The sequence below is a fragment of the Pelophylax lessonae genome (genome assembly GCF_965119305.1).
Source record: "Pelophylax lessonae genome assembly, chromosome: 5".
In the NCBI taxonomy this organism is placed as follows: domain Eukaryota; kingdom Metazoa; phylum Chordata; class Amphibia; order Anura; family Ranidae; genus Pelophylax; species Pelophylax lessonae.
In genome coordinates, this window is record NC_138772.1 from 120,338,628 (window position 1) to 120,361,607 (window position 22,980).

A 22,980-nucleotide genomic window follows, 5' to 3' on the forward strand; every position below is an offset into this window, starting at 1 on the left:
CCGACCAGCCCTTCTTGAACCCTCCTGGAGGAGTCTTGCCTTTCCCGGGAGTACCAGCCGGGCGCCCTTTATGGGCGGTAAAGAAAGGTCCTCGCTTGTTGCGAGGTCCCTTAGCTTTTGCAGCCTGTGGCAAAAAAGTACTCTTGCCCCCGGTGGCATCCTTAATGATTTCATCTAGGTTGGCTCCAAATAGACGATTCCCCTGGAAAGGGAGATTGGTCAAAGTCTTTTTGGAACCTAGGTCAGCTGACCAGCATTTTAACCACAGCACACGTCTGAGGATCACTGCTAACTTAGATGCATGCCCTAACAAGGGAGTAGTGTCCAAGGCTGCGTCACAGATAAACCGTAGCCCTTGTATGATCTGTTCTATCAAATCAGATGTCTCCTGGGGAATATCTTTTCCCCTAAGATCTTGGCGTACCATTTTCGCCCATTCCGTAAGTGTCTGGGAAACTAGACCAATAACAATTACTGGTCTAAATGCTGACCCTATCAGAGAAAAGATAGTGCGGGACTCCGCTTCTATCTTTCGATCCACCGGATCCTTAAAGGACGAAGTGTCCTCCACTGGAATAACCGTGGCTTTATTCAGCCTGGAAATAGGCGGATCCACGACTGGTGGTACCGTCCATTTCTTAATGATGGATTCCTCAAACGGATAGCGTCTAGCAATACGCTTGGAAATAGTAAAGGTACGTTTAGAATGCTCCCATTCTCCTTTAATCTGATTACCAAAACATTTAGGTACAGGAAAAGCCTTCGCCGTCTTGATGGGCTTATTAGTCCCAAAAGGCCTCTCTGTTTCAGTTGCCTCTGCCGGTAAAGCCTCAAGTTTTAAGGTTTCTTGCACTGCCACAACTAGTGCGTCCACCAATGCTTCTTCCTGAATTATAGCAGGAGAAGAAGCGTCCTCCTCACTGTCTGAGGGGGCTTTACCTGGGATAACAGCCCTTGCAGAGGAACCTGCAACTGCAGTGACCATCTCTGAATCAGAGTCAGAGGTGTCAGATAGTATAGGGGTAGGCGGGGGTCGCTTCCTTGACCCCCGTCCCTGACAGGCCGCCTCCACCCGAGCCACCATAGACTCCAAAATTGCTGTAAATGACTCTATACTCTGTGCACCGGCGGGTCCCGAGGCCCCCTCGAGGGAAACAGGTGGGGGAATATGTGTGGCAGGGTCCATAATAACTCCAGTTACTTCCTGGATGATATAATTCAAAGTAAAGAAAAAACTTTTTTTTTTTTTTTTTTTTTGACCCTCAGCGCCACAAAAAAACCCCTTAGTGTTACCTGCTAGGGATCCCTATCGATCGAGAGAGAGAGAGATAGACCCCCAGGCTCACCACTTGATGTTCAGAGTTGAACTGCAACAGCTTACAGCGCTGTCTTAGACAAACAGGAAGTCTTTTGGCTGGCTGCCCAGGAAGAAAGGAGGCGGCTCCGCCCCTCTGCACGCCTTCCGGCGCCTCCCCCAAGCTCCACGAGGTGTAGAATCACCTCAAACATGGCCGCCCCCATGCTGGAGACACGAGGCTACGCCAAAATGGCGGCTCGTGCGATCCAGCAAAAAAAATGGCGGCGGCCTGTGCTGACTAGCGGTGTGCTGCAGGCACACAACACTCTCTCTGCATGGGGATATGGCGTGGTTGGCGGTACCGGCCCTGGCGGACCGCATGGCCGTTCGGGAGGCCTGCTATTAGCTGGAGATCTGACTTGGAAGGCAGTCTACATGTCCATGGCTTCTGACTGGTAGGTAGCTTATACTTAACCCATAAGATTCCCAGAATGCCACAGATTACATCTTTAAACATGTATACAATAGATTGTTAGCTCCCAAACCAAGCCTCCTGGCTTTTTGCACACATAAAATCACACTCAAAGTAGGAGGATTTGTGACATGTTATAGGATAGAAAGAACTCTTTCTTACCATACAGAGAGGGGCCCGCGTTCACCACAAAACCCGTCAGGGAAAAAAGGGGGAACATACTACTCACCATACCGGAACCAGGCGGGCACCAACTCCTGACAGTACCCCTCTCCACCGGGGCGGGAGGGCTGTCGACCGATACGGACGCCGTGACTCATGGTCTTTGGCGTTTCAGCGAGACGTTTAACTCGCGGGTTCAGTCCTTTTAATGGGACTTTGTCGCGGCCGACCCAGCGCGGAGCTATGGCCTGCACGCGCTCGTAGGCTGAACTGGGGTGACCACCGGATCTCAACATCCAGCCCGTCGCCCAGTTCAGCTTTCTTGCTTGAAGATCTCACAGGAACACTGGAGAAAAAAAGCTGTCCAAAAATCCTTTTAGAAAAAAATTCTTGCCAGGACCTAAGATCCCAGCAAGGTATCTAGGTCCTTACTCCTAACTAGACAGAAAATAACTGATTTGCTGAGGCAGAGAGAGAGAGGATATACCCTCTGGGACTGCCCCTAGGGTGTGGCCAGAGCTTTTTAATTTCCTGTCTAGTCCTGCTCCTGCGGAGGTAACATAACCCGAAGGTGGTGTATCACCGAGGACTACGTCTGTCGATGAGCGCTAGAGAAAATTACCTTTCCTTTTCAATCTGCAGTGCTGTAATTTTCTGTAAAATACAATGCAATATGGCTGCCTCGAGGCATTATGTACACAGTTGGTGTACAGAATGCCTCCAAAAATGTATTTTCCTGCTTGTGTGATTGGTTTAATGATTTTCCTAGAAGTCTGCACTAAGATACAAGTCGGATTTTGGGCATCCCTTGCAACAAACAAGTCATTTTTGGTGCATACTCTCAAAGGGAAACCACTAAAGCAGGGGTGTCTACATTTTTTTTAAAGCGGGCCAGATTTGATGAGGTAAACATGCGTGAGGGCCGACCATTTTGCCTGACATTCTTTGGACCATTAAAATGAAATGCAAAATAACTACTGTATATTATGCAAAATTTATTGCAAACGGCATACTCTTCATTTTGTCACATGGATGACAAATCTAAACAGGTGTTAAATCACTCTGCCTTTCATATATGAAGGCCAGAGGAAACAAAAATCTAGGAAGCTGAAATATATATGAGGAACATTGTAAAATACATTGCATATTATTGGTAATAAAGGTTGTCTGTCAACTTTTAAGTTAAAAAAATATGAACAGGAACATAAAACAAAGTATACATGTTGTGTCCAAATATATTTATAACTGATTTAGACCAACTGACATTAACTGAGGTTTTACAATGTATACAGCTCAATTCGGAGCATGCGTCAGACTCTGGTGGAGAGGAGGACCAAAATGAGGCTTAAACCGCTATAGAGCCACTGGTGGTGAGCGACATGTGCAGTGACCCAATGCAGGGGAGCGTGAGGAGTGCCTGTTTCTCATATGGTTGTCCTGACAACTTTTCAGTGTTCTATTTACTACATTGGCATCATTCATGACTATTATTGCTGCCATCATTAATCATCATCGGTGGGTTCATATAGCGCTTATAAGTGTTTAACCCTTGTGTGACTGATGCTTTTGAACATCCCACCTGGTGTGTTTTGTCTCACACAGCTGCTACTTGACCCCCAGGTGTTATGCCAATCATCATGGAGAGGCTGCTGGTCCTGAGATCCCAGGGGTCCAGAGCAGTGCTCTGGGATTTACAGGGGCCACAATAATAGATTTTTCCAAATTACCTGTGAGCCCGTATTAAAGCGGCCTGCGGGCCGCAATTAGCCCGTGGACCGGACTTTGGATATGCCTGCACTAAAGGAATGCAGGCCCTGCTGTTTTCCTCATTAGAGCATTGCAGGTGCACCAGCTGATTGGTAATTATAAGGTCACTCCTATTCATTAATTTTGCACATGGATACAAACAGCGATTTCTTCAACAACAAAAGGTAGGAATATGCAACAAAGTTTGTTAAAATCCTTGCAATGTACAGAGATCACCAAGAGGGGAATGTTTTTTTTCTCAACATAAGTGAAGTTACTCTTTAGGGTTTTGGCAGAGGGATATACACTTCCTTTCTGAGGGTTCTTGCCTTACCATATTTTAAAAAAAGTGTTTTTATTTTCTATTTCTGGATATTTTTCCCCACTTCCTGTAAAGTATGGCTGCCGGTGTTCTATCAGAAAACCCTACCCCATCAGATTTCCCTACCTACGTCATTTCCGGTGCGGGTTCGTCATGCACCAGCTGTAGCCGCATCACACGTCCTACTGTGCATGTGCGGAATAGGTAGGGAATTTTGATAACATCATAAGAGGTGAGGCACAAGTCCTACTGTGCATGAGCACCAACGGATCGGGCAGCGGCATCTCTTATAACAAACATACATCCGATCTCCATGGCCCACACTGCACCCAGCCGACAATGGGACAATCCTATTCCCTACCCACATGTGCATGCCCACTGTCTCATTGTCGGATCGGCACAGTGTGGGGCATGGAGATCAGATTGTTAGGTCGGTGCAGTGCCGGCTCTGCGCAGTGTCGGGTCAGCGCAGTGTGGGCCATGGAGATAGGATGGATGTTTGTTATAAGAGATCCCGCTGCCCAACCCGTTGGTGCTAATGTGCTGTAGGACTTGTGCCTCACCTCTTACGATGTTATAAAAATTCCCTACCTATTCTGCGCATGAGCAGTAGGACATGTGACGCAGCTACAGCTGGTGCATGATGAATCCACAGCTGATCTCAACCGGAAATGACGTAGGTAGGGAAATCTGATGGGGTAGGGAAATCTGATAGAACATCGGGACAGGAATTGAGTACTTGTGACTGGGCCCTGGAGTTCCGCCACTGTGGGGAGGGGCACCCAACCGCCCATTCTGTCACTGGCACTGGCACTAACTGAACCTCTGATAGAAGTGTGAATCTAACAGGGGTTCTAATCCTCCCTAATCTATCCAAAACAAAACAAAAAATGTTTTGTCTGGGAATAATTCAGTATTTTTTTATACTTTTCCTTTATTTTTTGCACTTCTTTTTTTTTAAGGTCAAGTACCTTGTGAAACTATGCAGACAGCCAGTAGTTGGGCTACCCCAATTTAGCCATTAGCCACTTTAGAATTAATTATCCTACATCTACAGAGTGGTGACCAGCTCCCATAATGGGGACTGCTAGAACTACCTAATTGCACATCTTTGCTTGGCTTCCAGTCAGGAGGAAATTAACATTTTCAATAAGCTGAAAAGCCAGGTAAGGGTTTGAGCAGCACCATCGAGAGCACCAATAACAAGTGTTCATGCTACAAAGACTCTGACGTGGGTCTGTCACTGACAACACCATAAGCCTCACAGAGGCTATTGCGTGGGAAATTGTTATTGGAAAAGTGGGTGAGGTTGTACCAACATTCACCTGGCCTTGCAGCTCCCTCTCCCCCACTTACCGGAAATCACACATCTGAATGTGTAAAGAAATAATAAAAAATACATTTTCAGCTGCAAGCTGAAATCCACTGCAGCCCATGGTTCCTTTCTGTTTAAAATTCCAACCTTGTAGGCAAGCTCATGCTCACTGTAGGCACTTGATGACTTGAAGACCCATTTTTACCAATAGGCTGCATGCACCAGCCTGTGAGATTTGATTTCTGAGCAGAAAAGGGAAGGGATGTAGGCTGTGGTGGCCGTGGGTAGGCCCTGCAGAAAAATTGGCTTTTTTTCCATGAGTGGGATATGCAATCTTGGGATAGGCTTGTTAGTAAGGTGGAAAGAGGGAGGAGGGAATTGTTTTGTGGTGTAGGTGTACAGGTAGTTGCATGGCTGTCTGGCTTCCATCATTTATAGCCATAGGACCTGAATAGGCATGTTGTAAATAGGAATGAGACAACTATTGGAAAGCATTACCTCCAAACTCTTCCTACTGCACATTTGCACTGTGGTCCCATTCATTACTATTGGTTAGCTGTACTTCTCTGGGCAGCTGGAGGCCACCATTAGTATGGCTCATCCATAGAAATTAACTAATCCATGGAGCATGGGCACAGTAGGAAGAGGAACCAGCCTCGATGTTGTATTGCAAAGACTGTGTGATGCCAGGTAGGGATGCACAACCAAGAATTCTAAGATGGAGGAAGATAAATATTTTAACAGGTAGACTGCATTAAGTGGGGTGGGGGTTTACCTAAATTACAACTTCACCAAAGGTGATGCTGTACTTTAATCTCTGGTTGACAACAGTCACTCACTCATTTCAGTTGTCTTGCAAAGAGGTTTATTTGAGCTACCAAAAATCCTACGAACAGCTATGACCCCATGTTTCAAAAAGAAATAATTTAGGGACGCATGTATTTTATTTTGGTTTGTGGCCACAAGATGGCGCAAGTGTTATGCATTTTCTGTCTGCCACTGTAATACTTTTTTCCACACTTACAGTTAGGTATACTTACATATTATACGCATCGTGGAACATATTTTAAAGCACAGAATATTGAATTCATAACAACAGTTCTACACAGTCATACATTTTACAGCCTTGGGTACAAAAACGTTCGTGTTTTAGATTACAGAATCAGCTCAGGTTAGTTAGGCCTTTTTAATTGTGTAATACAGCTCAATTTTTTTCTTAAATGTTTCCAGAGTACAAACATACTCTATATGTTTAATGAATGCAACATAACAACAAAAGTGCATTATAAATAGACTGACCAGGAGACAAAAAAGATGTACAAAATGTTTGCATTACAACAACTTACCGGCCTCGTTTAATGGTATTTCTTCCCAAAAGAGGGTCAAGTACAGGATCAACTGTTTCATCCAGATTTTCAATTAATATGGTATCACCAGATGCCAGGGCATTTTCAATTGTGTTCAGGTAACTAAGGGCAGAGAGAGAGAATTTAAGGCACAGAATGACATCACAATTTACCTGATCTAAATATTGTAAATCGTAGAAACTTAGTTGAACTTCAGCCAAATTGTTTTGTTTTTTTTGGAAATATGGGTATGGTCAAAATACCCAAGTTTTTATTCCTGAGTGAGAACTATTTAAAAAGAAGCTTAAAAATCGCCAGACTGAAACTGTTGACTTACATCAATCTAGCGCATACCTTAAAAAGTTACATTCTTAGCACAAGCATAAGTACCATTGCATGTAGAAAAAGAAATAGCCGCACATCCAGGAATTCCAGCACAAGATGTATGTGTGATACGCGTCAACGTGACTTCACGTTGGTGTCTTTGGTGTCATTATTTGTAGCATTTTGGAATGAAAAGAAATCTAAAGGCAACTGGAATTCCTGGATGTACGGCTATTTCTTTTTCTACAAGTTTTGGAGGAGGCGGGCCGGGGCCAGCACTCTATGCGATACTCCATCTCCTAGCTATCACCACACACCTGGAGCAGCGTTCTCTCTCTTCAGTAAATAAGTACCATTGCATATCTCCCAACTTTTTGAGATGGGAATGAGGGACTCCTATTATCAAAAGTATGTAGGCATAGGACACACCCCCTGCCACACCCCTTTAAAGGAGGATTATACAAAAAATATTAGTTAAACCCACAAGTGGGTAAAGTGTTTTTTTTTTTATCACTACTATTCCTTTATACTGGCCTTTGAGATTTACATATGAAGACATTTAGAAACTGAATGAAAGGTTTACATAGTTAGACAGGTTGAAAAAAGACAAGTCCATTTAGCTCAACTAATTAAAAAAAAAAAAGGTTTAGCACTGGGAAACACTTTTTGAAAGATAAAAAGTGCATTTTAGATACAGCTCTATAGATCAGACCAAAATGAGGGACAATTGAGGAGGAAAAAGGGGCCCAGGACAGAACAGAACTTCAGTTGCTGCAGCAGCACTCCTTGTCCCCCCCCCCCCCCCCCCCGGGACTTTGTTTCAAATCAGGAACAGTGTCTTAAAATCCGGGACAGTGTCTTCAAATCAAGGAAAGGGTCTTAAAATCCAGGACAGTGTCTTAAAATCAGGGACAGTTGGGAGCTATGAGATTTTATTCAGGTAAACAGTCTATTGAGCATGTTCCTTTCCTGGTGCACAGAAGGTAGTAAAGCTCTTTACCTTACCTTTTACACTTAAGGCCTCATTCACATAGGCAAACTTATCTGTAAATCCATGCAAAAGAGCCATCTTTACCTGAACAGGAGGCACAGGTGTTTAGTGAAGCCGCATGCTAGCAGCCTGTACAAGTCAATGACAGGCGAATGGCTGTTGGATCTTCAAGTACATCCCCGAGTGTACATCTGTGTGGACAGTCTATCTGCATTCTGATCCGCACATCGGTCCTGCACAGATGCATTAGCATACTTGGAATAACAGAAGTTGTGATACCTCTGTCTCTCAGAACCTGGATTTCAACAGTAAAACTGCCAAAGCTAACAACTCAGAAGTAGGGTGAAAGTGTGAAAAAATATACCAGAGTATATTCCCCGCGCCTGATGATATACGAATAAATATATATAAATATATATATATATATATATATATATATATATATAATATATGTTTTAGCAGCAGCTATAGAAAATGTGGATGGGTGTTTGAAAGAAATAGCCTAGTAGTGAGGCTACCTATAGCGCTTCCTGGTATGTGCACTTTTTTTAACATTTTTGCCATTTTACTTGTATTTCTTTGATATTACTTGCCCATGGAATGGGAATAAAAAATGTAATTTTAAATACTACACTATCCGGAGCACCTTTTTTTCTTCCTATACTGGCCCCATATCCAGTGAGGTGAGAGGAGGAAGCCCACCACCCCATCCATCCCACATTTGGAGAGCCACGAGGAGACCCCTATTAGCCTGGAGGCTATTAAAGCGATATTGGTCTTGATGCTATAAGGCATACAAGACCCACTCCATCTGGTAAGTGACCCACCCTTATCTTACCACGGTGGAAAAGGAATCGGAGCTGCACTATTGTCACAAAGTGGACCGAAATTTCCATGTTGAGCACCTGCACTTTTTTCGTTGGATAAGCGTTACTTGCACAAGAGAACCCACTTTTTTTGAACTTTTATCACTACAGTTAAAATATATGGACTTGAATAAATAAGCCACAAGCACTTTATATCTCACCAATAAATATTTTTTATTTTATTATACAGTATATTTTTTTACTATTACTATTGTATGAAAAATACTGTATGTATATCATTCATCACTATTTATAATTTTTAATAATGAATCAGATGTTTTATATGGTGTGAATCAGCTAATATATTGTTTATAAAACACCAGGATACATATATAATTTTTTACTACAGATAAAAATATATTATTTTCATTTCTGCACTAAAACTTTTTTATTAAGGTGTGCACATACCAGCAAGCGCTATAGGTAGCCTCACTACTAGGCTATTTCTTTCAAACAAGTAGGGTGAAAGATCAGTCTCTGGGATAACAGATTTAGCTAAACTGGTTGAGGCTATGGATCGTAGGCTAATAGATGAAGAGGCTGTTGTACCACAGTCTGCAAGGGGAATCCAGAGATATAAGAATGACTGGAATTTTCTCAGTTTTGAGCTTTCAAAGCAGATAAAGACATATGTATTGAAACCACTCCTGATGGAGTGATTATTCCCCCAGGACCAGACATTGAATGCTGAGGAGATCTGCCTGCCAGTTCTCCATCCTGGGAAAATGCAATGCGAAGCATGAAGTTACACCCAGGACAGAATAGAGTCTACTTCAGTTGCTGCAGCAGCACTCCTTGTTCCCCCTGATGGTTGATGCCACAGCCACAGTTGTGGGATTGTCTGACTTAACCTGGACTGGAAGACTGGTCAAAATTTTTAATTGTAAGGGAAGAAAATACTTGCCCTCTGACAATGCTATTGAATGCCAGTACCTTATTTAAATACACTTAATATACACTCACATTCGTTGGTGTCTAATCCAGACACAAGGCATGTAGGCATGGGAACACCCCCGCTCAGGCTCATGCAGCAGGAGCTACGAGCGTGTGTCTGCTTGTACAATCACTTGGGGTGTTCCTCCGGCGTCCAGAAGCCATTGGCTTCTGCCACTGATCGGATGCCGATTGGCAGACCTTTTTCGGGCATGCCCCTTCGACAGAAGCTGGACGATTGGTCGGCTTCTGTCGGACCAGCAGAGGTATACAGGGGCTGAATGTCAAATAGTTTCTTTGGAGCCACCCAAAATGGCCCAATATTTGGCCCATGTGTGTGGGGCTTTAGGTAGGGCAGTCCATAGAGCCATACAATACAAAAAAATCAACAGTATGCTTACTAGCTAGTCAGCACAGACTTTGAGGTTTTGCTATTGAATTGTTGCATACATTTTCGAAAATATGAGAAGCAACTAACTAGACGTTAAATGTGATGGGTAATATTTTGTGCTGTATTATTCTCTAGATTCTCTTTGGTGCACATATACACCATTGCCCTTCAGTGACCTTTGAATGAGTCCGGGCTTATGGTGATTCCCTGCACCTTTCAGGAGGAAGGGGTTACTAACAAGACATACAGTATCTCACAAAAGTGAGTACACCCCTCACATTTTTGTAGATATTTTATAATATTATATGTGATCAGGGTGTCAGGTGGGGGGGGGCAGTGAATCAGGTGAGGGGGGTAGCAGGGTGTCAGGTGGGGGGACAGTGTGTCAGGTGAGGGGGGTAGCAGGGGGTCAGGTGGGGGGGCAGTGAATAAGGTGAGGGGGGTAGCAGGGTGTCAGGTGGGGGGACAGTGTGTCAGGTGAGGGGGGTAGCAGGGGGTCAGGTGGGGGCCAGTGAATCAGGTGAGGGGGGTAGCAGGGTGTCAGGTGGGGGGACAGTGTGTCAGGTGAGGGGGGTAGCAGGGGGTCAGGTGGGGGGCAGTGAATAAGGTGAGGGGGGTAGCAGGGTGTCAGGTGGGGGGGGCAGTGAATCAGGTGAGGGGGGTAGCAGGGTGTCAGGTGGGAGCTGGCAGTGTGTCAGGTGAGGGGAGTAGCAGTGATTCAGGTGGGGGGGACATTGTGTCAGGTGGGGGGGCAGTGAATAAGGTGAGGGGGGTAGCAGGGTGTCAGGTGGGGGGGGGGAGGACAGTGAATCAGGTGAGGGGGGTAGCAGTGATTCAGGTGGGGGGACAGTGTGTCAGGTGAGGGGGGTAGCAGGGTGTCAGGTGGGGGGGCAGTGAATCAGGTGAGGGGGTAGCAGGATGTCAGGTGGGAGGTGGCAGTGTGTCAGGTGAGGGGGGTAGCAGTGATTCAGGTGGGGGGACAGTGCGTCAGGTGAGGGGGGTAGCAGGGTGTCAGGTGGGGGGGTAGCAGGGTGTCAGGTGGGGGGGACAGTGAATCAGGTGAGGGGGGTAGCAGGGTGTCAGGTGGGAGGTGGCAGTGTGTCAGGTGAGGGGGGTAGCAGTGATTCAGGTGGGGGGACAGTGCGTCAGGTGAGGGGGTAGCAGGGTGTCAGGTGGGGGGGTAGCAGGGTGTCAGGTGGGGGGGACAGTGAATCAGGTGAGGGGGGTAGCAGGGTGTCAGGTGGGAGGTGGCAGTGTGTCAGGTGAGGGGGTAGCAGTGATTCAGGTGGGGGGACAGTGTGTCAGGTGAGGGGGGTAGCAGGGTGTCAGGTGGGGGGACAGTGTGTCAGGGGAGGGGGTAGCAGGGGTCAGGTGGGGGGCAGTGAATAAGGTGAGGGGGGTAGCAGGGTGTCAGGTGGGAGGGGGAAGTGAATCAGGTGAGGGGGTAGCAGGGTGTCAGGTGGGGGGACAGTGTGTCAGGTGAGGGGGGTAGCAGGGTGTCAGGTGGGGGGGGGCAGTGAATAAGGTGAGGGGGGTAGCAGGGTGTCAGGTGGGGGGGGCAGTGAATCAGGTGAGGGGGTAGCAGGGTGTCAGGTGAGGGGAGTAGCAGTGATTCAGGTGGGGGGACATTGTGTCAGGTGGGGGGGCAGTGAATAAGGTGAGGGGGTAGCAGGGTGTCAGGTGGGGGGAGGACAGTGTGTTAGGTGAGGGGGGTAGCAGGGTGTCAGGTGGGGGGCAGTGAATCAGGTGAGGGGGTAGCAGGATGTCAGGTGGGAGGTGGCAGTGTGTCAGGTGAGGGGGGTAGCAGTGATTCAGGTGGGGGGACAGTGTGTCAGGTGAGGGGGGGTAGCAGGGGTCAGGTGGGGGGCAGTGAATAAGGTGAGGGGGGTAGCAGGGTGTCAGGTGGGGGGGCTGTGAATCAGGTGAGGGGGTAGCAGGATGTCAGGTGGGAGGTGGCAGTGTGTCAGGTGAGGGGGGTAGCAGTGATTCAGGTGGGGGGACAGTGTGTCAGGTGAGGGGGGGTAGCAGGGTGTCAGGTTGGGGGGGCAGTGAATAAGGTGAGGGGGTAGCAGGGTGTCAGGTGGGGGGGCAGTGAATCAGGTGAGGGGGGTAGCAGGGTGTCAGGTGGGAGGTGGCAGTGTGTCAGGTGAGGGGGTAGCAGTGATTCAGGTGGGGGGACAGTGTGTCAGGTGGGGGGGTAGCAGGGTGTCAGGTGGGGGGGACAGTGAATCAGGTGAGGGTGGTAGCAGGGTGTCAGGTGGGGGGACAGTGTGTCAGGTGAGGGGGGGTAGCAGGGGGTCAGGTGGGGGGGGCAGTGAATCAGGTGAGGGGGTAGCAGGGTGTCAGGTGGGGGGACAGTGTGTGAGGTGAGGGGGTAGCAGGGTGTCAGGTGGGGGGGGCAGTGAATAAGGTGAGGGGGGTAGCAGGGTGTCAGGTGGGGGGGGGCAGTGAATCAGGTGAGGGGGGTAGCAGGGTGTCAGTTGGGGGGACAGTGTGTCAGGCGAGGCAGTGAATCAGGTGAGGTGGGTAGCAGGGTGTCAGGTGGGGGGGCAGTGAATCAGGTGAGGGGGGAAGCAGGGTGTCAGGTGGGGGGGGCAGTGAATCAGGTGAGGGGGGAAGCAGGGTGTCAGGTGGGGGGCAGTGAATCAGGTGAGGGGGGTAGCAGGGTGTCAGGTGGGGGGGTAGCAGGGTGTCAGGTGGGGGGGACAGTGAATCAGGTGAGGGGGGTAGCAGGGTGTCAGGTGGGAGGTGGCAGTGATTCAGGTGGGGGGACAGTGCGTCAGGTGAGGGGGTAGCAGGGTGTCAGGTGGGGGGGTAGCAGGGTGTCAGGTGGGGGGGACAGTGAATCAGGTGAGGGGGGTAGCAGGGTGTCAGGTGGGAGGTGGCAGTGTGTCAGGTGAGGGGGTAGCAGTGATTCAGGTGGGGGGACAGTGTGTCAGGTGAGGGGGGTAGCAGGGTGTCAGGTGGGGGGACAGTGTGTCAGGGGAGGGGGTAGCAGGGGTCAGGTGGGGGGCAGTGAATAAGGTGAGGGGGGTAGCAGGGTGTCAGGTGGGAGGGGGAAGTGAATCAGGTGAGGGGGTAGCAGGGTGTCAGGTGGGGGGACAGTGTGTCAGGTGAGGGGGGTAGCAGGGTGTCAGGTGGGGGGGGCAGTGAATAAGGTGAGGGGGGTAGCAGGGTGTCAGGTGGGGGGGGCAGTGAATCAGGTGAGGGGGTAGCAGGGTGTCAGGTGAGGGGAGTAGCAGTGATTCAGGTGGGGGGACATTGTGTCAGGTGGGGGGGCAGTGAATAAGGTGAGGGGGTAGCAGGGTGTCAGGTGGGGGGAGGACAGTGTGTTAGGTGAGGGGGGTAGCAGGGTGTCAGGTGGGGGGCAGTGAATCAGGTGAGGGGGTAGCAGGATGTCAGGTGGGAGGTGGCAGTGTGTCAGGTGAGGGGGTAGCAGTGATTCAGGTGGGGGGACAGTGTGTCAGGTGAGGGGGGGTAGCAGGGGTCAGGTGGGGGGCAGTGAATAAGGTGAGGGGGGTAGCAGGGTGTCAGGTGGGGGGGCAGTGAATCAGGTGAGGGGGTAGCAGGATGTCAGGTGGGAGGTGGCAGTGTGTCAGGTGAGGGGGGTAGCAGTGATTCAGGTGGGGGGACAGTGTGTCAGGTGAGGGGGGGTAGCAGGGTGTCAGGTTGGGGGGGCAGTGAATAAGGTGAGGGGGTAGCAGGGTGTCAGGTGGGGGGGCAGTGAATCAGGTGAGGGGGGTAGCAGGGTGTCAGGTGGGAGGTGGCAGTGTGTCAGGTGAGGGGGTAGCAGTGATTCAGGTGGGGGGACAGTGTGTCAGGTGGGGGGGTAGCAGGGTGTCAGGTGGGGGGGACAGTGAATCAGGTGAGGGTGGTAGCAGGGTGTCAGGTGGGGGGACAGTGTGTCAGGTGAGGGGGGGTAGCAGGGGGTCAGGTGGGGGGGGCAGTGAATCAGGTGAGGGGGTAGCAGGGTGTCAGGTGGGGGGACAGTGTGTGAGGTGAGGGGGTAGCAGGGTGTCAGGTGGGGGGGCAGTGAATAAGGTGAGGGGGGTAGCAGGGTGTCAGGTGGGGGGGCAGTGAATCAGGTGAGGGGGGTAGCAGGGTGTCAGTTGGGGGGACAGTGTGTCAGGTGAGGCAGTGAATCAGGTGAGGTGGGTAGCAGGGTGTCAGGTGGGGGGGCAGTGAATCAGGTGAGGGGGGAAGCAGGGTGTCAGGTGGGGGGGGGCAGTGAATCAGGTGAGGGGGGAAGCAGGGTGTCAGGTGGGGGGCAGTGAATCAGGTGAGGGGGGTAGCAGGGTGTCAGGTGGGGGGACAGTGTGTCAGGTGAGGCAGTGAATCAGGTGAGGTGGGTAGCAGGGTGTCAGGTGGGGGGCAGTGAATCAGGTGAGGGGGGAAGCAGGGTGTCAGGTGATGGGACAGTGTGTCAGGTGAGGGGGGTAGCAGGGGGTCAGGTGGGGGGCAGGTTGTCAGGTGAGGGGGGTAGCAGGGTGTCAGGTGGGGGGGCAGTGAAAAAGGTGAGGGGGTAGCAGGGTGTCAATTGGGGGGGGCAGTGAATCAGGTGAGGGGGGTAGCAGGGTGTCAGGTGGGGGGGACAGTGTGTCAGGTGAGGGGGGTAGCAGGGGGTCAGGTGGGGGGGCAGTGAATAAGGTGAGGGGGGTAGCAGGGTGTCAGGTGGGGGGGCAGTGAATCAGGTGAGGGGGGTAGCAGGGTGTCAGGTAGGGGGGACAGTGTGTCAGGTGAGGGGGTTAGCAGGGGGTCAGGTGGGGGGGCAGTGAATAAGGTGAGGGGGGTAGCAGGGTGTCAGGTGGGGGGGCAGTGAATCAGGTGAGGGGGGTAGCAGGGTGTCAGGTGGGGGGGGTAGCAGGGTCAGGGTGTCAGGTGGGGGGGTAGCAGGGTCAGGGTGTCAGGTAACATATTAGGCACAGCAGCACGCACAGGTCTCCATGCACTTACCTTACCTTCCCCACCAGCAGCCACAGCACCGCCGCCTCCTCACGGCTCAGCCTCCGGTTCTCTGGTCTCCTCCGGGGAAGCCAGATATCGCCGCCAGCACTTCCCTCCTTGCCGCCCACGGCTCCATCCATGTGAAGAAACCCGTAAGTAGCGGTGGGCGGAGCTCCCCAACCCCGATGCTGAGAGAGGAAAGGAAGCGCGAGGTTGCCAGCATCCATGAGGGGGGACGCGGGGGGGGGGGATGTAGCGCTAAGGAGCCAGCATACATGGGGGGGCGCAGCGCGAAGTGGACCGTGGCCAGCATCCATGAGAGGGGGCGCAGCGCGAGGGTGCCAGCATCCGTGGTGGAGGCGGGAGGGAGAACAGCACCCGTGACTGCGCCCCTAGGCAGCAGTGCGCCCTAGGCGGTCGCCTAGCTCGCCTAGCGGGAGCTCCGGCCCTGGCTCTGGGGCAAATTCCCATGCAACATGCAAGGTTATATATATGTATATACAGTGGATCCAGAAAGTATTCACAGCTCTTCACATTTTGTTATGTTATAGCCTTATTCTAAAATGGATTAAACTAATTATTTTCCTAAAATTTCTACAAACCATGCCCCATAATAACAACGTGAAAGAAGTTTGTGTGAAATCTTTGCAAATTTAATAAAAATAAAAAAAATGAAAAAATCCAATGTACATAAGTATTCACAGCCTTTCCTTAATACTTTGTCGAAGCACCTTTGGCACCAATTACAACCTACAACCTCAAGTCTGTTTGAGCATGATGCTACAAGCTTGGCACACCTATTTTTGAGAAGTTTCTCCCATTCTTCTTTGCAGGACCTCTCAAGCTCCATCAGTTTGGATGGGGAGCGTTGGTGTAGAGCCATTTTCAAATCTCTCCAGAGATGTTTAATCAGGTTCAAGTCTGGGCTCTGGCTGGGCCACTCAAGTACATTAACAGAGTTGTCCCTTAGCCACTCCCCTTTGTTATCTTGGCTGTGTCTTTAGGGTTGTTGTCCTGTTGGAAGATGAACCTTTGTCCAAGTCTGAGGTCCAGAGCACTCTGGAGCAGGTATTCATCAATGATGTCTCTGTACATTGCTGTAATCATCTTTCCCTCAATCCTGACTAGTCTCCCAGTTCCTGCCACTGAAAAACATCTCCACAGCATGATGCTGCCACCCCCATGCTTCACTGTAGGGATGGTATTGGCCAGGTGATGAACAGTGCCTGGTTTCCTCAAGACACGATGCTTGCCATTCAGGCCAAAGAGTTCAATCTTTGATTCATCAGACCAGAGGATTTGTTTCTCATGGTCTGAGAGTCCTTCAGGTGCCTTTTGGCAAACTCCAGGTGGGCTGTCATGTGCATTTTACTGAGGAGTACTTTCGTCTGGCCACTCTTCCATACAGGCCTGATTGGTGGAGTGCTGCAGAGATGGTTGTTCTTCTGGAAAGTTCTCCTCTCTCTATAGAGAAACACTGGAGCTCTGTCAGAGTGACCATCGGGTTCTTAGTCACTTCCCTGACTAAGGTCCTTCTCCCTTGATCGCCTAGTTTTGCCGGGCGGCCCCGCTCTAGGAAGAGTCCTGGTGGTTCCGAATTCTTCCATTTATGGATGATGGAGGCCACTGTGCTCATTTGGACCTTCAATGCTGCAGAAATTTTTCTGTACCCTTCCCCAATTCTGTGCCTCGAAGTCTCAGAGGTCTATAGACAATTCCTTGGGCTTCATGGCTTGGTTTGTGCTCCGACATACACTGTTAACTGTGGGGCTTTATATAGAAAGGTGTGTGCCTTTCCAAATCATGTCCAATAAACTAAATTTACCACAGGTGGACTCTAATCAAGTTGTAGAAACATCTCAAGGATGATTAGTGGAAACAGGACGCCCCTGAGCTCAATTTTGAGTGTCACGGCAAAGCCTGTGACTACTTATCTACGTGTGATTCTTTTTGTTTTTTATTTTTAATAAATTTGCAAAGATTTCAAACCAACTTTTTTCACATTGTCTTTATGAGGTATCATTTGTAGAATTTTGAGTAAATAATGAATTTAATCAATTTTGGAATATGGCTGTAACATAACAAAATGTGGGAAAAGTGAAGTGCTGTAATTACTTTCCGGATGCACTATATATATATATATATATATATATATATATATATATACATACACACACACACACACACACACATACACAGTATCTCACAAAAGTGAGTACACCCCTCACATTTTTGTAAATATTTTATTATATTTTTTCATGTGATAACACTGAAGAAATTACACTTTGCTACAATGTAAACTAGTGAGTGTACAGCTTGTATAGCAGTGTAAATTTGCTGTCCCCTCAAAAATAACTCAACACACAGCTATTAATGTCTTAACTGCTGGCAACAAAAGTGTGTAGACCCTTACGTTAAAATATCTAAATTGGGCCCAAAGTGTCAATATTTTGTGTGACCACCATTATTTTCCAGCACTGCCTTAACCCTCTTGGCCATGGATTTCACCAGAGCTTCACAGGTTGCCACTGGAGTCTTCTTTCACTCCTCCATGATGACATCACGGAGCTGGTGATGTTAGAGACCTTGCACTCCTCCACCTTCTGTTTGAGGATGTCCCACAGATGCTCAAAAGGGTGACCCTCAGCTTCTTTAGCAAGGCAGTGGTCACCTTGGAGGTGTGTTTGGGGTCATTATCATGTTGGAATACTGGCCTGTGACCCAGAGGGGATCATGCTCTGCTTTAGCATGTCACAGTACATGTTGGCATTCATGGTTCCCTCAATGAACTGTAGCTTCCCAGTACTGGCAGCATTCATGCAGCCCCAGACCATGACACTCCCACCACCATGCTTGACTGTAGGCAGGACACACTTGTCTTTGTACTCTTCACGTGGTTGCCGCCACACATGCTTGACATCATCTGAACCAAATAAGTTTATCTTGGTCTCATCAGACCACAGGAAATGGTTTCAGTAATCCATGTCTTTCGTCTGATTGTCTTAAGAAAACTGTTTGCAGGCTTTCTTGTGCATCATCTTTAAAAGAGGCTTCCTTCTGGGAGGACAGCCATGCAGACCAATTTGATGCAGTGTGCGGCATATGGTCTGAGCACTGACAGGCTGTCCCCTACCCCATCAACCTCTGCAGCAATGCTGGCGGCACTCATACGTATATTTCCCAAAGACAACCTCTGGATATGATGCTGAGCACGTGCACTCAGTTTCTTTGGTTGACCATGGCGAGGCCTGTTCTGATTGGAACCTGTCCTGTTAAACTGCTGTATGGTCTTGGCCACCGTGCTGCAGCTCAGTTTCAGGGTCTTGGCAATCTTCTTACAGCCTAGGCCATCTTTATGTAGAGCAACAATTCTTTTTTTCAGATCCTCAGAGAGTTCTTTGCCATGAGGTGCCATGTTGAACTTCCAGCGACCAGAATAAGAGAGTGAGAGCAATAACACCAAATTTAATACACTTGCTCCCCATTCACACCTGAGACCTTGTAACACTAACGAGTCACATGACACTGGGGAGGAAAAATGGCTAATTGGGACCATATAGGACATTTTCACTTAGGGGTGTACTCACTTTTGTTGCCAGCAGTTTAGACATTAATGGTTGTGTTAAGTTATTTTGAGGGGACAGCAAATTTACATTGTAGAAAAGTTTCATTTCTTCAGCTTTTTCACATGAAAAGATATAATAAAATATTTACAAATATGTGAGGGGTGTACTCATTTTTGTGAGATACAGTATATGTATATATAAACCTATACACATATATAGAACATAGTGGGGCTAATTTAAAAAAGAAAAAGTGTGTGATGCCAATAGTAAGCAGCACTGTCCTACTGTTTAGCATACAGCATCCCAGTAATTAAATATGGAATCAAAGCAGAAAGGGGAAACATAACGAAGAGAACCCCTTTTTAATGGAATTTTGGTTTAGACAGTATTTGGGTACAAAATGTCCCCAAATTATACCTGACAAGAGAAGATACTTAAAAACTAGCACTTCACTTTTCTACTGACATGAATGCAGAGTAATGAAAGCAAAACATGGGCACAGCAATGACATTTGATGCAATGTTTGCTCCATCAGTTTAACACATTTCTGCAAAAGTAATAAGAATGTTGGTGATTTCTTTTACGAAGCACCTACCCTTTCTGTCCTAAATTTATAACTTTTAAGGCAGCTCCATATTTATTCTTAATCCATTTGATGCCTTGCTGCTGGGGATCTATCATAAGAGGCCACCGCTCGCAGTTTATTAAAATGGTGGCATTTTCTGTTGACATTCTGTCTCCAGGCAGACCTTCATTATTCCAGGCGGCTACTGTAGCATCATCAGTCAGCATGGCAATCGGGTCCAGTCCTTCCGATATTGGAATTGCAACCTAAATGGGAAAATTTAGCCTGGTGAATTAAATCTCCATTGCAAAAGTATATCTAAAGTGTTACAAATGTAATGTTTTCAAATTAAAAATAAATCAATTGGCAAAAGCAGGGGTATATATTGTAAATGTATAGGTCCTCAGCTATCTAGGGTTTATCGTCTTGGTGGGCCCCAACTTGGATATACTTTAAGCAGATGTAAGCCCTAACAAAATTACATTTAAGTAGATGTTAACCCATACTAAATGATGTTTAGTTTGCCAAAGCAATAGGTGTAATAATAAAGTACTATTTTTTATTTTAATAAAATACTGGTTTTGACCTATATTAACCCTTTGTTGCTGATGTCCTGCAGCCTCTTTGCAGCAACCCTCTTGCCATTTTGCACTCCAGCATTTCTCAGGACAGTTTTACGAATGGTGAAAATAGCGGACCATGCCTGGATAATGTGCATTAAAAGATCCATTTGTGGCCATCAGAAGCAGTGTTAATTTTGGCAGCAAATTTCAATTTAGTTTTAGTCTTAGTCTTAGGACTAAAATGGCATTTTAGTTTTAGTCCTATTTTAGTCTTCTGCAAGTGTTTTAGTTTTAGTCGTATTTAGTCGACTAAAACTCCAGTATATTTTAGTCGACTAAAACGCCCTACATTTTAGTCGACTAAAACTCATTTTAGTCATCTATAATCAAATGGGTGTAATTCAATTGTAATTTGTAATGCATTATTTAAGCATTTCTCTACAATTTCCAAACTCATTATATACTACTGCTGGTCCTGGAGTGAAAAATCTAATATGTTATTATTTATGCTTTGAGCATGCACCAGTGTTAATTTTTGGCAGCAAATTTCGATTTAGTTTTAGTTGTAGTCTTTTGACTAAAATGCCATTTTAGTTTTAGTCGTATTTTAGTCTTAAGACTAAAATGCCATTTTAGTTTTAGTCGTATTTTAGTCATCTGAATTGTGTTAGTCGACGAAAACGTTTTAGTCGGTTTTAGTCGACGAAATTAACACTGATCAGAAGGCTATGTGGTAGGGTGGCAATGCAGGTACAAAACCAAGAGTCAGAAATAGAGCGTTGTCATCATATAACCGGAAGAATCTAAATAAAGACCTTCATGGCAGTATCACTAGAAACGATTTTAAGAAAAAGGCTGACATAACATTAAAGAGCAAGTAAACTCAAACTTATATTTTTCTATCTATAGGTAAGCCTATAATAAGGTTTACCTATAGGTACTGTAAATAACGTGTATAATTTAGGAGATATTTATATTACATGCAGCCGATAATGTAATCGGCGCATGCGCTCTGAAGGAACGGCCACCCTTGTCGTTCCTTCAGATACCTGTGCAGTGAATTATGGCTCTCCCGCGGATGCACAGGAGTGATGTCATTGTGGCTCTGGCCTGTCACACAACCGGAGACAGCGGACCCGAAAGGAAGACCGGGTAAAGATGGACACTGCCTCAAGCGATTCATACTGGCACATTATGCCTTTACCTTGCAGGTCCAAAAAAGAAAAACTGCAGATTACAACAGTTTCAACATTTTAAAGCTTACACTAGATTTTAATGATTGGGTTTAAATACACATGATATTACCAATTATAAAAAGGTACTACATATATACAATAAACTTACTAAACAATCAGTGACTACTAGTGAACCTTAGACTAATAAGCTATGAGGCTAAAAAGACTGTGTACACTAATGAATTTGATATACAGTAGAAAACAGTCAGCACATTATGTATTTCCATCAGCAACTTTCAGAATAAGAATTGTAAGGTTGTCACCTTTTGTGATTTGAGGAATGGAAGCCACATTTGCTCCAGCAGCTCCTGACGATAGCGCTTTGCAAAAGACCCAACATAAGACACAAAAGCTGCTGTCAACAATACATCGCCACATAGTGTCTTCTCCTGAGCTTCATAGTTTTTAATAGATTCACTCCAACGGACATTTTCAGACTGGAAGAAACCAAAATCATGAGAAAGGCTTAACCAATTGTTATACTTAACTAGAATTATTTAGGTAGATCAATATCAGCTTCAAACAGAAAAAGATTTAATAAGTCACATTATTTGAATAAAGCCATACAGATGAGAAAATGCTACCAGTTGGACTGTAGTATGGTAACTTTTATACATAAGTAGGACTATCTATGGCTCTATACTGTTTAATGGATCTTTTTGAGCAAATCTTACATTATTAATTTAAGGCAGTTAAAACCATCTGGCCTTCATATAGGGTTGCCATATCATCCCTTTAAGCCAGCATACACATTAATTACACAGGTTCTGTGGCCGATTAAAGTGGTAATTAAACTCACTTAGTGCCTGATGTGCATTATATTAGCCTCAGAACCTGTTTGATTAACATGTGTCCTGGTTTAAAGGGATGAGGTGGCAATCCTACCTTCATAGGTCACACTTTTGAACATACTTTTGCACACCAAAAGGCTTGCTGTGTTATCTAGCTTTTTTTCACAATTATTGGCTTTTTTTGTTTATATAATAAAAAACCCAGTGGTGATCAAATACCACAAAAAGAAAGCTCTATTCCTGTGAAAATATACATTTCATTTACGTACAGTTTTGCATAACCACACAGTTGTTGGTTAAAGTAGCGCAGTGGCAAATACCAAAAAATGGCCTTTTCATGAAGGGTGGGGGTAAAAACTTTTGAAGGGCAAGTGGATGAGGGAAATTTTCCAGCTTTCTAGAACATAGATTTTCAGTGGTTGCTAATAGTGTATAATTTACAGACACCATAAGATTAGCGCAATTAATGCATCAATCACAGGACCACAGATCTTTGCCAATTGACCACTGTCCCTGGGCACTGATCAGGAAAAAATCTCAACGCAGGCAAAAGCATAATTCTCCATATTCTTACAGGCTTAGATGCAGAATATGAATATTATAAGAATAATAAGGATACCGGCATCCATAAGCATTCAACAAGTGGAGTAGTTGGCTGCAATCAGTAAATGCTAGGGTAAAAATAAAAGCTACTCAAGGTGCCAACTTTATCCCCACAAATTAAGAGCCAAGGTCTAATGTATGAGACAAGTGTTCAAGTAAAGCTTAGCATCAGGAAAACAGGTAAATCTACAGTTAAAATACATACCGTGTTTCCCCGAAAATAAGACCGGGTCCTAAATTAATTTTGGCTACAAAAGACACACTAGGGATTATTTTCAGGGGATGTCTTATTTATTTAAAGTATGTACAAGGACGATCCTAAAGTGGTTGTAACCCTAAATAAAAAAAATCCTGATCCTTTAAACCACGATAGACAGCACAGTCCTTGTGCTGTGTCATTTACCCCTCTCTATGTTTTTTTAAAAGAAACTGGAATAAAACAATAAAATATTAAAAGAAAAGTTTTTGTGTCCCCTGTCTTCTCTTCTCCTCTCCCCCTGTCAACTCAGGAGTCAGCATTATGATATTCTGTAATCCCAAAAATAAAC

The 22,980-nt window shown here is 46.6% G+C and overlaps 1 protein-coding gene across 1 annotated transcript in view; it reads right to left on the reverse strand.

Annotated features, from left to right (window-relative positions):
* DNAH11 (dynein axonemal heavy chain 11) overlaps window positions 1-22,980 on the reverse strand; it is a 420,238-nt gene that overhangs the window by 66,524 nt on the left and 330,734 nt on the right. The window contains exons 64-66 of the mRNA XM_082257534.1: window positions 21,302-21,475; window positions 19,271-19,506; window positions 6,661-6,783 (exon numbers count right to left, since the gene is read on the reverse strand). Of these exons, the coding sequence (XP_082113660.1) occupies window positions 6,661-6,783; window positions 19,271-19,506; window positions 21,302-21,475 (533 nt within the window). The remainder of the gene's footprint in view (window positions 1-6,660; window positions 6,784-19,270; window positions 19,507-21,301; window positions 21,476-22,980) is intronic.